The sequence below is a fragment of the Gossypium raimondii genome, chromosome 7, assembly GCF_025698545.1.
Source record: "Gossypium raimondii isolate GPD5lz chromosome 7, ASM2569854v1, whole genome shotgun sequence".
Taxonomy (NCBI): Eukaryota; Viridiplantae; Streptophyta; class Magnoliopsida; order Malvales; family Malvaceae; genus Gossypium; species Gossypium raimondii.
Window position 1 is genome coordinate 47,482,632 of NC_068571.1, and position 14,697 is coordinate 47,497,328.

General features: G+C 28.6%; 1 protein-coding gene and 1 pseudogene across 1 annotated transcript; both read right to left on the reverse strand.

Annotated features, from left to right (window-relative positions):
- Positions 1–955: 955 nt before the first annotated feature.
- On the reverse strand, positions 956–5,221 carry LOC128042575 (4-coumarate--CoA ligase-like 9; annotated as a pseudogene).
- Positions 5,222–7,558: 2,337 nt separating this feature from the next.
- On the reverse strand, positions 7,559–14,697 carry LOC105786416 (4-coumarate--CoA ligase-like 9). Its single transcript, XM_012612834.2, has 6 exons — positions 13,368–14,697; positions 10,505–10,694; positions 8,653–8,798; positions 8,045–8,112; positions 7,867–7,969; positions 7,559–7,776 (listed from the first exon to the last, which is right to left on the reverse strand). Exons 1-6 carry the CDS (start codon positions 14,400–14,402, stop codon positions 7,651–7,653), a joined length of 1,668 nt encoding a protein of 555 aa, XP_012468288.1. The 5' UTR covers positions 14,403–14,697; the 3' UTR covers positions 7,559–7,650.

A 14,697-nucleotide genomic window follows, 5' to 3' on the forward strand; every position in this document is an offset into this window, starting at 1 on the left:
TTCAAAAAAAGAAGGTTAATTCTAGGAAATTTCTAATAAATCCTTGATTCATATGGTGGCCAATTTACTGACGTGCTTAGTAGGTTGAAATTTTATAGTATTAAAAATCTGTAGATTTCACGCCGTATTCTGTAAAAATTTATGATAGATGGGTAATGTGTGTTCGAGCTTGCCCCAGGCTTAAGTTTTCCATATTTCAAGCTATATATACCTTGACATTGAATATAATTGGTAGAATTTATTTTATTCATGATATTAATTTTGATTATAATATCTGAAATAGAAAGAATATAGCTACATTCTTTCTTGTGTAAGCCGCGGTTCATGATTTTTTCCATATAAATTTCATGGTATTTTTTAGGATTGGCCACGATTTATAGTTTTTCTATGGCATGTGGGTCAATCTCTTATGGGGATGCTTTTTTTTCCACCCATAACAAATCTTTTTCTTAATTAAATTACAAATATTTATTTTTTAATATTTTGCTATACTCTTATCGGGCATGTATTAATCTTTGACTATTTTGAGTAACAGTCTACTAAATATTTTTCTAATATTATTATTTATGTATTTTGTTTTCTTATACTTATTGCACATGAATTAATAAACTGATTTTAAAAATATTTTTGGTTTTATTAGTGCAGAACTTACATATATAGTTCTCGTTGATATCTCATTGATAATACACTATAAAGGTACATATCTATACTTATATTATGTCATTGAGTTAATGTTAAAGAGTAAACAATTTTGTTAAAAATTATTAAATTTTTATATCCACAGTAAATATACAAAGTAAATTGCTTTAACTTTTCTACAGTTCTATATGGTATTAATAAAATAATTTATGGTAAATTTTGAACTCATGATATAATGAAATTTTGATCATTTAGGTAGAAAGTTTACTTAGCTTTTATATGGGATTCAAATAATTCTATTTGTTGCATAATTAAGTAGGCTTCAATGTTGATTGTTAATATTCGCCGCTATAATTTAGATAAGTCATGAGATATAGAGTGATTAATGAGTTTCCTCCTCCATATCTTCCCTGCCGGAATTTTTGGTATTGAATTTATAAAAGCAACTCGTCGGATTTTCTTGTATGGTGCGTCAAAAAAGAGGATCCGATTCACAGTTTTGCCTAAAATAAAAGGCAATATATTATTTGTGGTGTTGCTTTAGAAACATGCTTGTTTTGCGATGAAATCCATGATTTGTGCCTATGTAATATTACTTCCAGGGTTCTTGACTACATATGCCCTACTTCTTCATCCGGGTACCTGATCAATCGATATGAGATTTATGATGGTGAGTTAAAGAACACATGATAATATATATATAAAGAAAGTACGCACGGAATCACCACAGCATCAACGATTTCTGGATGGGAATGAAGTAAATGTTCCAATTCAGCTGGAGGGAGCTGCATTTTGATATTCCATACAAGACATTGGTTGTGTTGTCCACAAAGGTTTAGAAACCAACATTGCCAACCAGTTTCTTCGGCCATGTCATCAATTGAATCAAGAAATATATGTATCAGACACACATACTCAAGTTAGGGGAAGGTAGGAAGGCAAGCATTGGTTCCCCTAGAACGGAAGTTGCTGCTTTTTATGTCAAAGTTCATGGTGAAATTATAGTTTGACCTCTTAACCATATTAAAATTTTAATTTATTTCTTTTCAAAAACCACAAATATCTAATGGTGACATTGCATTTTAACTAACGAAAAAATATATAATTTAATCTCAATTCCTTCAAAAAATAATGACTTGGATTCTAAACTTTAAACCTTAAAAATCATAAAATCTTAAATTAATATATGACAAAATTATAATTTGATTCTTAAAATATTAGAATTCTAATTTAATTCTTTTCAAATCACAAAGATATAAATTAATATAAAATAAAATTGTATTTCATTTTTAATAAAATACATAATTGAACCTGGAGCTCCTCTAAATTAATTTCTAGCTTCGCGTTTGAGTTTAAAAAATCCAAGTTGTAAAGTAAATGATGATTTACCTGGTAAGCTTTGTATTTGATCAATTCCTTCAACCTATCAACAACGAAGAGAAATCATTCATAATCGAAATAACAAATGTCACCAGTTTTTAACCACCCTTCTGAGTCCAAGGTTTTTGCTGTTGCCTTCTCATCACTTACATAACCTATATATATATGTATGTATATTCACACCATGGAACAATAATAAGCTTCTTGTGAATTTCATGACGAAAAACTAATGATGTGTTTAATTGGTTAAGAAAGTGGAGAGATGAAAAGAGAGTAGAAAATAGAAGAAATAAAATAAAATTTTGAGCGTAATTGGTAGTAAAGAAAAGTGATTCATACTAACGCATCAAAATTATCTTTTCAAATTAAAAGATGAGAAAAGAAAAATAAAAGAGATGCTATATTAATTCAAAATCATGTGTTTTTTAAATATTTTACTTTTTTTTAATTTTACTGAGCAATGGATGAAAGAAAATTATTTTGTCTTTTAATTTTCCTATCTATACTACCAAACATTTCTATGAGAAAATTATATTTTTTCAATCTTTTCAAATTTCTATGCATTTTACCCTAAAATCTATCATTTTACTCATTTATATATGTCTTTGACATATCACATTTATCTTCACCTTTTCTATTTTCAATCAAACTTCCAAAAGGAAACCTTCGACAATTCATTCATGTTAATGGAGTGTGAGTTGTATATATATATATATATATATATGTATGACATATTTAATTATTTTATAGACATGAGAAATTCTAGTCAGTACTTATTTTCAGATATCATGAATGCTTATGCTACAAATTTAGAATAATAATTGGTAATTAATAGGAACGGTAGTAACAAGATATTATTATCATTCGTCCTATTGTTTAGGATTAATGAAACAAATTAATGTTGATAAACATTATATTAACATAATTTATATTTATTTAAGTTTGGTATGACTTAAAATACGAGTTTCAATTATGTTAGTAAATAATTAATTCAAAACTATTTCAGGTTTTTTCATTTTAAAAAAATATTTTATTTAATATTTAATATTTTTATATATTTTATGCATTAAAATTTGATACATAATCATTTTATAATATTTATTTGTTATAAATTACATAATATATAAGAATAACATAATATAAAATATTATTAACTTAGAAAAAGGGTTAAACCGAGCTCGAGCCTTGAATGTTCTAGCATGAACCCAATCCATATTTTGAACGATTTAATTTTTTTTACTAAAAACTTTTTTTTAGCTTAATATTTTTGTCCAAACGTTCACATTTCACACAAACCTCTTTAAATAATCTCTCTTCCCCCTATAAAAAATCTAAATTATTCAGATTTTGTTGTAAGTGTCATATACAAGTGTATTGCCATATCCATATGTTTAATATAGATATCGAATAAAAATAAATAAGATAGAACAATACCTTTCATGACTGTTGGCCGTTCTCCTCTCCGCCCAGGAGGCAATGCTTCACCAGTTTCAGGATCAACTATCTTGCCAACCGAACCGTACCGAGCCCTATTACCCTGGTTGCTCCACTGCCTGTCTCAGTCAGCCCATACCCCTTAACACATCAAAATCAACAGTAACAACACTCTTAACATTCACCCAAACAAGATTGTACTGATTTAAATTTGACATCAATCTACTTTTGCACCCAAAAGCCCAGCATCTAAAATTTTTTGAACAAAAGTAACATGAAAAACATAGTCAATTACACTCTGATAACTGAATTCGGGTGAATATATACAGAATATGAATATAATCATTATTATATATAATTATATATAGGGTTAAATAGTTATTTGAGTCTTGAACTTGACAATTACTCTTATATTGAGGTCTATTTTTTTTATCTTCCTGAACTTGATAATTGTTCCTATATTGGGTTGAACTTTTTTTATCCAAATTAATCCTTGAACTTGACAATTGTTCCTATATTAAGGCTTAAACTTTTTTTTCTAAGTTAGTCCTTGATATTTCCTTGAAAACCCTAAAACTCAGGCCCTAATGTGAGAACAATTGTCTAATTCAGGTCTTAATTTAAAAATACTTACCAAGTTCAAGGACTAACTTAAAAAAAATTAATCCCAATGTGAGAGTAGTTGAAGGTTAGGCTTCGGTGGTGAATGATGATGAGGAGATGACCAATAAAGTGATTTTAATTTAGTCCCTATACTTTTATTTCATGAAATTTAATTTTTCTATTTTTAAAATGTTAAAATTCAAATTCTATCGAGTATTTTTTCATTTAAAAATGTCACAACAATAAATTAATAATTTAACAGTGTTAATAGTTAGACTTGAATTCTAAAATCTGAAAAATAGGACTAAATTTCACTTTGAAAAGTATAATAACGCATATTTTAACTTTTAATTTATTATGTTTTTTTTAATACAGGACTGAGGAAATTGAACTTGTTCTCTTTAATTTATCATGTTAAGTCGACAAAGTAGAAAGAGATGTGAACAATATTAATGTACTAATGTTCTCTTACTTGAATGTAATATCCGAAAATTACTACAGAAGAGAGTAGGTATACTTGATATAGTAAAATAAGGAAATAAAGTGACAAAAGGAAAATTTTGATTATGTCAACATTGGGAAGTATATTATGACATATTAATGCAAGAAAGGACTAATTCACAAAAGTGAGAAAAGTTTTGTTGGCTAAGAGTAAATATTTAAAATTTGAGAGGTTAAAGTGTAAATATGGAAAAATTGAAGGATCAATTGTGCAAATATTTTAAGGGTGGAATGATATAGAAACTAAGGAAAATGGATGAATTAGGACCAAATTGAATAAGTGAAGAATTATGAGGGACTAAATCGTAATTTTACCAAATTGAGTGATGACTCAAGGATGGAATTTTAAAAGATCATGAAGGGCAAAATAGTCAATTAGAAGGAGAGAGAAATCTAGAAGGCAATGATAATGTTGGAGATATTTTAGATTATTAGTTTATAATATTTGATTTGAATTTTTTAATGATATTTTATTATTTTATTTAGTATATATATATACGTGGAAAGAAAGAAAGAAAGAATTTAATATGTATATGTTATTTTTATTTTCGTTACTGAAATGTGATGTGTTATTATACTAATATTGCTACCTTAAGGAGGTCAAAGATAAGGAGGATAGTGATTCCAAGGCTAAGGAAATTCCAATTGCTGCTGTCGGATGCATCTACACATCAACCTCTACTATTTTTGTGGACCATCAACATATATAATGGATGGAGATTAATTTCTGGAATATACCCATATAGTAACCTATTTGAATTTTCCTTCTTTCGTATGTAGTATTGATCTCTGTTTTGGGCTACAATTTTCATCAAAAGAGGTCATGCTCACAACAACCAAGGTTTGATAGACTAAAACATGACCGAGTCTACACCAATCAAATGCATAATGAAGCCAAACATGCAATTGGGGCGGGTATAGGGAGCGCATATAAGAAAAAAGAAGCAAGTTTAGGAGATTATAAAATAAAGTGGTTGGAAATTAGACTTAATTTAAATGCGATACAATCATAATTGTGGATTTAAAGTTCAGCACAACTGATGATACGATTCCTTTAGCAGATCAAAAGTTTAATATAATCCTACTTCTAGTCGTAGCAACACTTTAGTGATAATTATAAAGACTTACACATGTTTCAAATATTAGAGATAGGAACCAATATGGCCAACACGTTTATGCCGCATCAATAGAAGAATATTGAATTAAATGTGTTGATGAGAGATATCAACAAAAGAAGAGATAAGAAAAAGGAGGTAGTGTATCAAAGGAGGCCGATTGTTGTGAAGGTCAAGAGGAAGAGGATGATTGCTGTGAAGGTAACAGAGTATGGGTGTAAAGATTAAGTGTTTAGGGTTGCTAATGGATGTCATCGTTATGGAGGGTATTTATATGGAAGGCCCTCTTGTTTGGTAGTGGTGATATGGCAAGTTGTTATCATTGGATTATCATCATGGAGTGCATGGGAAATGTAATTGGTGAGACTCATTCTCATATTCCTTTCAAACAGTATGAAGTTGTTATGTTTAAGTGGGTTCTAGTGATCCCTTAAAAAAGTCTTTACATTTGGAGAAATATTTATATTAAAAAGCGGGTGACTTGGAGGATGAGGAGTTGGGATGGTTGTTCATCTAGTGACTAGTTGAACGTTGCAAGGTAGGGGAGAATAGCAATTGGGGAAGAACTATATATAGAATTGAAGATGAAGGGGGTTGGTTGGTCGGTTTGAATATTTATCTTGACATTGACTAAGTATTGATGCTTGGTTAAAATCCTATAAATTGGATATGATGTTTGGACATAGATAGGATCTTGACATTGGTTGGCATCGAGATCCGATCAAAATATCATTACAATAATTTTATTATAATTTAAAAGAACGAATATTTATTTTGCATGTTATTAAGTGTATGTAAAAAAATATTCATATAAATCTAGATAAAACTATGTATATTGATGTAATACTTACAATTTTGTTAAAAATACCATAAAATTATATTTTGACGCCTTAAAATATTTATAATTTAATTTGGAACATTAAAAATATTTGTTTTCAAATTTATTTATATATTTAATGTGATCTTCAAATTTAATTAAAAAAAGAAAAGAAATTACGCTCAACCTTGATTTAATTTTTATAAAATAACATATACAGCTAATAATTTTAAATTTTAATTATTATTATTAATATTATTTTAGTCCAAACGTAATCTAAATGATTTAATAATTTTCATTTTTAGTAGTTATATTTTTAATCGTTAGATAAAGTGCTACGCAGTGAACATAAAGCCAACAAAATAAATATAAAAAACATAAAAGGTAAAAATATGTTATTAGTCCTTATATTTGTATGTAATTTGAGATGCTTTCAATATTTCTTCCACAACATTTATTATTATTAATTAGTTCTTTAATTTTAAAAATGCCTTGGCATGGAAATTTGATTAATATAATTTTAATATATTAAAAGACATTCGCTTTGGTTTCATCTCATGAACATTTTATTTCTTTCAAAAACATTATTCAAAATTTTAAATAATATTATAGGTTAATATTTAGTACATCGACAGTATATTTTTTATTCTCTGAATAAATTTTAAAATTGTCATGTATTTTGTTTTTTTTAATATTTATTTTAATAGAAAATTTGTGAACTCATTGAACTTTCTCGTTAAATCTAAAAATTTTACAAGCAACGTATATTATTTATATGTTTTGTTTTCTTATATTTATTGCATATGAATCATTAAATTTTATGGTTTTAGAAATGTTTTAATTTTATTAGTGCAAAACTTACATATATAGTTCTCATTGGTAATACCTGATAAAATATTTTTATAAAATGTATGTTTATACTTATATTAAGTCATTGAGTTAATGTATGAGTCAACAATTTAGTTAAAATATTATTAAAATATTTTTATATAAAAATAAACGAGTTACCATTAAAGCTTTTTCACGATTTTATAAATAATAAAATAATTCATAATAAAATTTTAACTCATGATAAAATAAATTTTTTATTTAGATAAATCAAAGTCCAGTGTCAATATTCGCCACTATAATAAGATTATATGTGCTCATATATATATGGTTCTATAATTTAGATAAACCATTAGATAGAGAATGATTAACGAGTTCCCTCCTTAAGATCTTCCCTGCCGGAGTTTTCGGTATTGAATTTATAAAAACAACTCGTCGGATCTTCTTGTGCGGTGCAACCTGCAAATGTTGAAAAATCAGCTCCGGCATCACAGTTTTGCCTAAAGAAAAAAGAAACATAATATTTGTGGTGGTGTTTTAGAAACATGCTTGTTTTGCAATGAAATCCATGACTTGTGCCTCTGTAATGTTACTTCCAGGGTTCCTGACTACATATGCCATGGGAATCTGTCCCGCTTCTTCATTCGGGTACCTGATCAATCAATATAAGATTTATGATGTTGAGTTAAAGAACACATGATAATATATATATATATAAAGTACGTACGGAATCACCGCAGCATCAACGATTTCTGGATGGGAGAGAAGTAAATGTTCCAATTCAGCTGGAGGGACCTGCATTTTGGTTTTCCATACAATGACGTTGATTGTATTGTCCAAAAAGGTTTAAAAACCAACAAGTCCAACCAATGTCTTTGTCATTTCTCGTCGGTTTTTAATCAATTGAAGGGAGGAAGGCAAGCACTGACTCCCCTAAAATGGGAGTTGCTATTTTTTATCCCAAAATTCATAAAATCCTAGATGGTAAAATTATAATTTCATCTTTTAAAAATGCTAAAATTTTAATTCAGGGTAAAATTGTATTTTAACTATTGAAAAAAATGTAATTTAATCTCGAGTCCTTTGAAAAAAATTAATGAGTCGGACTCTAAACCTTGAGCCCAAAATTCATAAAATCCTAAATTAATATATAGTAAAATTATTATTTTGTCCCTAAAATAATAAAATTTTGATTTAATCCTTTTCAAAATCATAAATTATAAACAGAAATTGCATTTCAACTTTTAATAAAAAAACCTCGAGCTCTTCTAAATTAATTTCTAGTTTCCCCCTTGAGGTTAAGTAACCTAAGCTGTAAAGTAAATGATGATTTACCTGATAGGCTTTGTATTTGATCAATTCTTTCAACCTATCAACAACATAGAGAAACCCTTCAGAATCAAAATAACAAATGTCACCAGTTTTTAACCACCCTTCTGAGTCCAAGGTTTCTGCTGTTGCCTTCTCATCACCTACATAACCTATATATATATATATATATATATATATATATATATAAACAATAATAAGCTTTTATGAATTTCATAAAATGTCGAAGGATTAAGAGTGTGTTTAATTGAGTAAAAAGTAAAGAGATGAAAGGAGAGAGTGGAAAAGTAGAATAAATAAAATAATTCTGAGTATACTTAGTAGCAAAGAAAAGTGAGAGGAAAATAAATAAGAGATACGATTATTTTCCGTCATCTGCATCAAAATTAATTCTTCCAAATTGAAATGACGATAGAAGAAAAATAAAGAAGAATGTTATATTAATTCAAAATCATTCATTTGTTATATGCTTTATTTCCTTTACTTTTATTTTTCAAATTTACTGAGTAATAGTTGAAAAGAAAATTATTGTCTTTTAATGTTTTCAATAATTACTACCACGCATACTTATGAAAATGGAAAATTATATTTTCAATCTTTTCAATTTTCTATACATTGGTAAAGCCTAAAATCTATGTCATTTTGCTCATTTATAATTGGCTTTGACGTATCACATTTATGTTAGCCTTCTTCGACAATTCATTCATGTTAATGGAGTGTGAGTTGTATATTTATATATATATATATGACACATTTAATTATTTTATAGACATGAGTAATTCTAGTCAGGTACTTATTTTCAAATATCAAGAATGCTTATGCTACAAAATTAGAATAGTTATTCGTAATTAAAAGGAACGATAGTGACAAGATATTATTATCAATCGTCCTTTAATAGGAAAATTTAGTGCCAACTCAAAATATAAAAGTATTCTTGAGCTGGATTTAAGCATAATATTAAAATAATTTATATTTATCTTAAGTCTAGTACGATTCAAAATACAAGCATAAAATTTTATCCAATCCTAATTATATTTGTAAATAATTAAACTAAAACTCATTTTAAGTCCCGCCATATTATTTTTTAAAAGATATATTTATATTATTTTTATTTAATATTTAATAATTTTATATATTTTCATGTATTAAAATTTGATATATAATCACTTTATAATTTTTATTTGTTATAAATTACATAATATATAAAAATAACATAATATAAAACCTTAAAAATTAAAAAAAAAATGAGTCCAGCTCGAGTCTTGAATGTTCAAGCTTGATCCTAGTCCATATTTTATAAGATCTAAATTTTTTTGTTAAAACTCAATTTTCAAACTTAATAATTTTACTCAAATCTTCTAAATTACGAATGGAACTTTATGCTTGAGAATGAATAAACAGATCTACTCACACACCACAAACAAAACTTAGAATTGATAGGAACAAATTACTGCTAACTCACATAGCACAAACAAGATTCTCTTTATGATTCAAACCGATCTGAATTTTTGAAGTGAACACCCAATACTAGTAGACCAATGAGGGAAGTTCCTCTTCAGTCAACTATCAGCCATACATAATTAAATAAACTTATAGGCCAAGGGCCCAAGGCTTTTAAAAAGAAAAAAGAAAACTAACTCCCTATTAGAAGCCGGTAAATTAATGTGGGTTTCAATTCCCAAGCATACAATTCTGGCAGCACATTTACCTCTTTAAACAATCTCTCTTTCCCCCTATGATAAATCTAAATTATTCAGATTTTGTTGTAAGTTTCATATACAAGTGTATTGCCATATCCATATATTTAACTAAGACTTTATATAGATATCGAATAAAAATAAATAAGATAGAACGGTACCTTTCATGACTGTTGGCCCTCTCAACCATAGTTCTCCTCTCCGCCCAGGAGGCAATGCTTCACCAGTTTCAGGATCAACTATCTTGCCTTCCATGTTTTCAGCAAGGCGGCCAACCGAACCGTACTGAGCTGCCTCCTCAGGCCCTATTACACTGGTTGCTCCGCCACTGGTCTCAGTCAGCCCATACCCCTTAGCACATCAAAATTAACAGTAACAATACTCTTTAACATTCACCCAAATAAGATTGTACTGATTTAAATTTGACATCAATCTACTTTTGCACCCAAAAGCCCAACATCTAAAATTTTTTGAACGAAAGTAACATGAAAAGCATAGACAATTACACTCTATTAACTGAATTCGGGTGGATATATACCGAATATGAATATAATCATTATTATATATAGTTATATATAGGGTTAAATAGGTATTTGAGTCTGAACTTGACAATTACTTTTATATTGAGGCCTATTTATTTTATCTTCTTGAACTTGATAATTATTCCTGTATTGAGTTAAAAAATTTTTGTTCAAATTAATCCCTAAACGACAATTTTTCTTGTATTAAAGCTTGAATTTTTTTTTCTAAATTAATCCCTAATATTTCCTTAGAAACCGTAAAGCTTAGACGCTAGGGAACACAATTATTTAGTTCAGGCCTTAGTTTAAAAATACCTACCAACTTCAAGGATTAACTTGAAAAAAATTAACCCCAACGTGAGAGTAGTTTAGGCCTAGATAGCGAATAATATGACGAGGAGATGATCAATTAAGTGATTTTAATTTAGGTTAAAATGTGGCACTAAGTTCTTTTACTTTTTAAAATTTAGGAATTTAGATCTTATATTATATTTTTATTATATAGAATTCAATTCTTCTAACTTTTAAATTTAAAATTAAGATTCAACTATTAAAATTATTAAATTTTTGTTATATGATTATGTGTGTTTTTTCATTTAAAAAATATTACAACAATAAATTTAGCAGACTTAAATTCTGAAATATAAAGAGTAAGATTAAATTTCATTAGATGGAGTACAGGGAGGTTTAACTTTTTATTTATTATTTTTGAATACAGGACTGAGGAAACTGAAGTTGGTTCTCTTTAATTTATTATGTTAAGCCGGCAACGTAGAAAGAGATGTGAACAGTAATGCTGTTTCCGCCATGTGAACTTTTTAACTTTTTCAAGTCAATGTGATTTGCAGTGAGTTTTAATTAGGCTTTTTTATTATTTTTTTGAACTGCTTTTTCATCAGATTTATCGACGGATTCAATTTCAGGGTTTAATTATCCCTTCAGTCCCTGTGCTCTTCAGACTCTTGAAATTTAATCTCTGTATTAATCCCTTTATTTGGTCTGATTTTGAAAAATAAATTTCAGTTGATAACATGTAAATAGATTTCTATTAAATGTTAAATTTGAATATGTTGTATTTGATATTCAAATAAATATTTAATTTAAAAATTAAAATTTAATTGATAAGATTATCAATTGATTTCTATCAATTTTAAATATATGCTATCAAATAAAGTTTAATTTTTAAATCAAATAATATGCTAATCACTTGAAATTTAATAAAAGATTAACTTTAAAACATTTGAAGAGCACATAAATTGAGGGTATAATTAGAACACAATGATGTCTCAATTTTTATCAATCAGAAGGTAAAAGTTTTTGGGAACAAATTTAATTTCTGTTGAAATGAGACCGACTCTTTATAAAGATGCAAGGCTCAATCCGACAAGGTGCTCACACTTTGTGAATCTTGCTTTTGGCTTAAGCTTTTAACAAAGTTTAGAGCCAAAATGTGGCTCGACCCGTGGACAATACCGACTTGTTAAGAAGCTCATCGGCTCTGAACATATATACTTGGAAGACTTTTCTGGAAGAAGTCGGCCTCACCTCAACATTATTAATAAATTATAGTTTATGTACCAAATCAAAACTTTTGAAAAATTGCAAGTGAATTTTAAGATCTAATTTTATTATTTTTATTATTTTCATTTTTTGGTATTTTTTATAGCACAGTCAAGCAAATATTTAAAAACCATGCTAATTATTTTGACTGAATCCATTATTAAGTAGCATCAATTTAATTATAGATTGATAAAAAAACGTTTAAGAAATACTATAAAAATTTAAAATAAAAATATACGAATGTATGCACTTAATAAGTACATATTAAAATATATTCTCTTTTAACATTTCTCAAAATATTTTTTTATTTAATTTTGTTCTATCCAACTTAACTTCTTTTCATTTTCTATCCGAGCTTTGACCAATACAAAGTATATGGCTGAACCTTTATGATTGAATCTTAATTAACATCAATTAAATTAGAAATAAATAAAATATTTCAAATTTACTATTTAATTTTAAATTATAACTATTCATTTAAATTTTATCTATTTTTAAGAAATATTTTCACATTTTACAAATTACAACTTTTATTTACATTTTCATGTTCTACTTCTATCATCTTCTAGTTTTTAAAATATTTTTGTATATATAAAATAAAAATATAACAATAAATTTATTTCGTTTATAACTTTGTCATTTGCTTTTTATTATTTTTTAGGTAAATTTCACGCTAAACTTTTTAAAAGGATTGAGTTATTTTTTTAACAAAAATATTGATTGAATAAATTTTAAACATACGCATGATAATTCACGTGTTTTATTATAAATTTTTTAATATTTTTATAAAATTTAAATCTTTTACTATTATATAAATTTTTGTATAAAATTGTTATGAACTTTCATATTGTTTTTTTTTTTTATATATTACCTTAATCCTTGGTTAAAAAGAAACCATTACGTGGTAATTATTAAAACATAAACATAAATAATTAGAAAATACCTGGACCAATAACACACCGGGGAACTTCTCATTGAACCGCATAGCAATGTCCTTCCCAAGCGGCGCGCCGCCGCAGCCAAGCCTTTGAAGCGAACTCAAGTCGTATTTTCTTGTCAAGTCCGATTTAACAAACGCCACCACAAGCGGCGGCGACACCGGCATGCCTGTAACCTTGTACTTCTCAACTGCTCTTAACATTTCTTCGAAATCAAACCTCTCCACCAAAACGACTGTATTACCTAACAGAACCACCGCCAACAACATAAAGAAACCAAACACGTGGAACAAAGGCACCGTGAAAAACGTCACCGACCGCGGCGGCTTCTCGTTACCTTGGCCTTGGTTCGTATTTAGGTGATGAATCACCGTCATCATTGCGATTAGGTTTCGGTGAGTCATCATCACGCCTTTGACTCGGCCGGTGGTTCCTGAAGAATACAATATCGCAGCAGTGTCGGACTGGTTAACCTTTACACTTTTAGTGATGCCGTTAACGATATTGGACTGAGTTAACAAGGAGAGAAACTCGGGCGAGTCGAGGAGAACAGTTCCGTGTTTAAGAGAAGGAATTTTATGAGAGGTTTCTGAAGTAACGAAGGCAACAACTGGTTTACTGAGTTGGATCTGGTGAGCGATTTCCGAGTTGGAACTAAGAGGATTTGCAGGAGAAACGACGATTCCTAACGACAACAAAGCGAAGTAAACCACGGGGATATGAATCGATGGCGGTGAGAGGATGAAAGCGACGTCGTTTTGGGAAAGAGAGTAACGTTGTTGCAGAGAGTAAGTAAGGGAGCGGACTTGAGAAACGAATTGGGAGTAAGATAGCGTTTTGCCGGTGGTTGTGTTGACGGAGAAAGTGGTGGCGCCGTCGGTGAAAGTACTGTTGAAAATGGAGAAACAAAATTCGGCGGCGGAAAGCGGTTGACTGATTGGCGGCAAAGGGACAGACGGTCTAAGGCAACTATAAATTCCGGTTTGGCGACAAAATCCGGTTTTCGGATCCATTAAACGGTTTGGATACCTTTCCGCCATTGAAATTGAAATGAAAGCTGACTCGAAATTCTTTTGGGAGATTTATATTAGGATTAAGTGTATGTTGATGCAATGATTTTGAAATAGTACGGATTCAAAATTGGCTGAAACAGGCTATTTGTGTTTTGGTTTTAATGTGTTATAATTTTTTATATTTTTCTTATATTTGAAATTTACTTTCTATTTTTATTCTAAGAAATTTAGTATTTATTAATTCAGGTTCCACGGCAAGCTCATGAGCTTATTATTTTAGATCGGAATAAGTTGATAGGATCTCCTCTTACGCCTTCGAGTC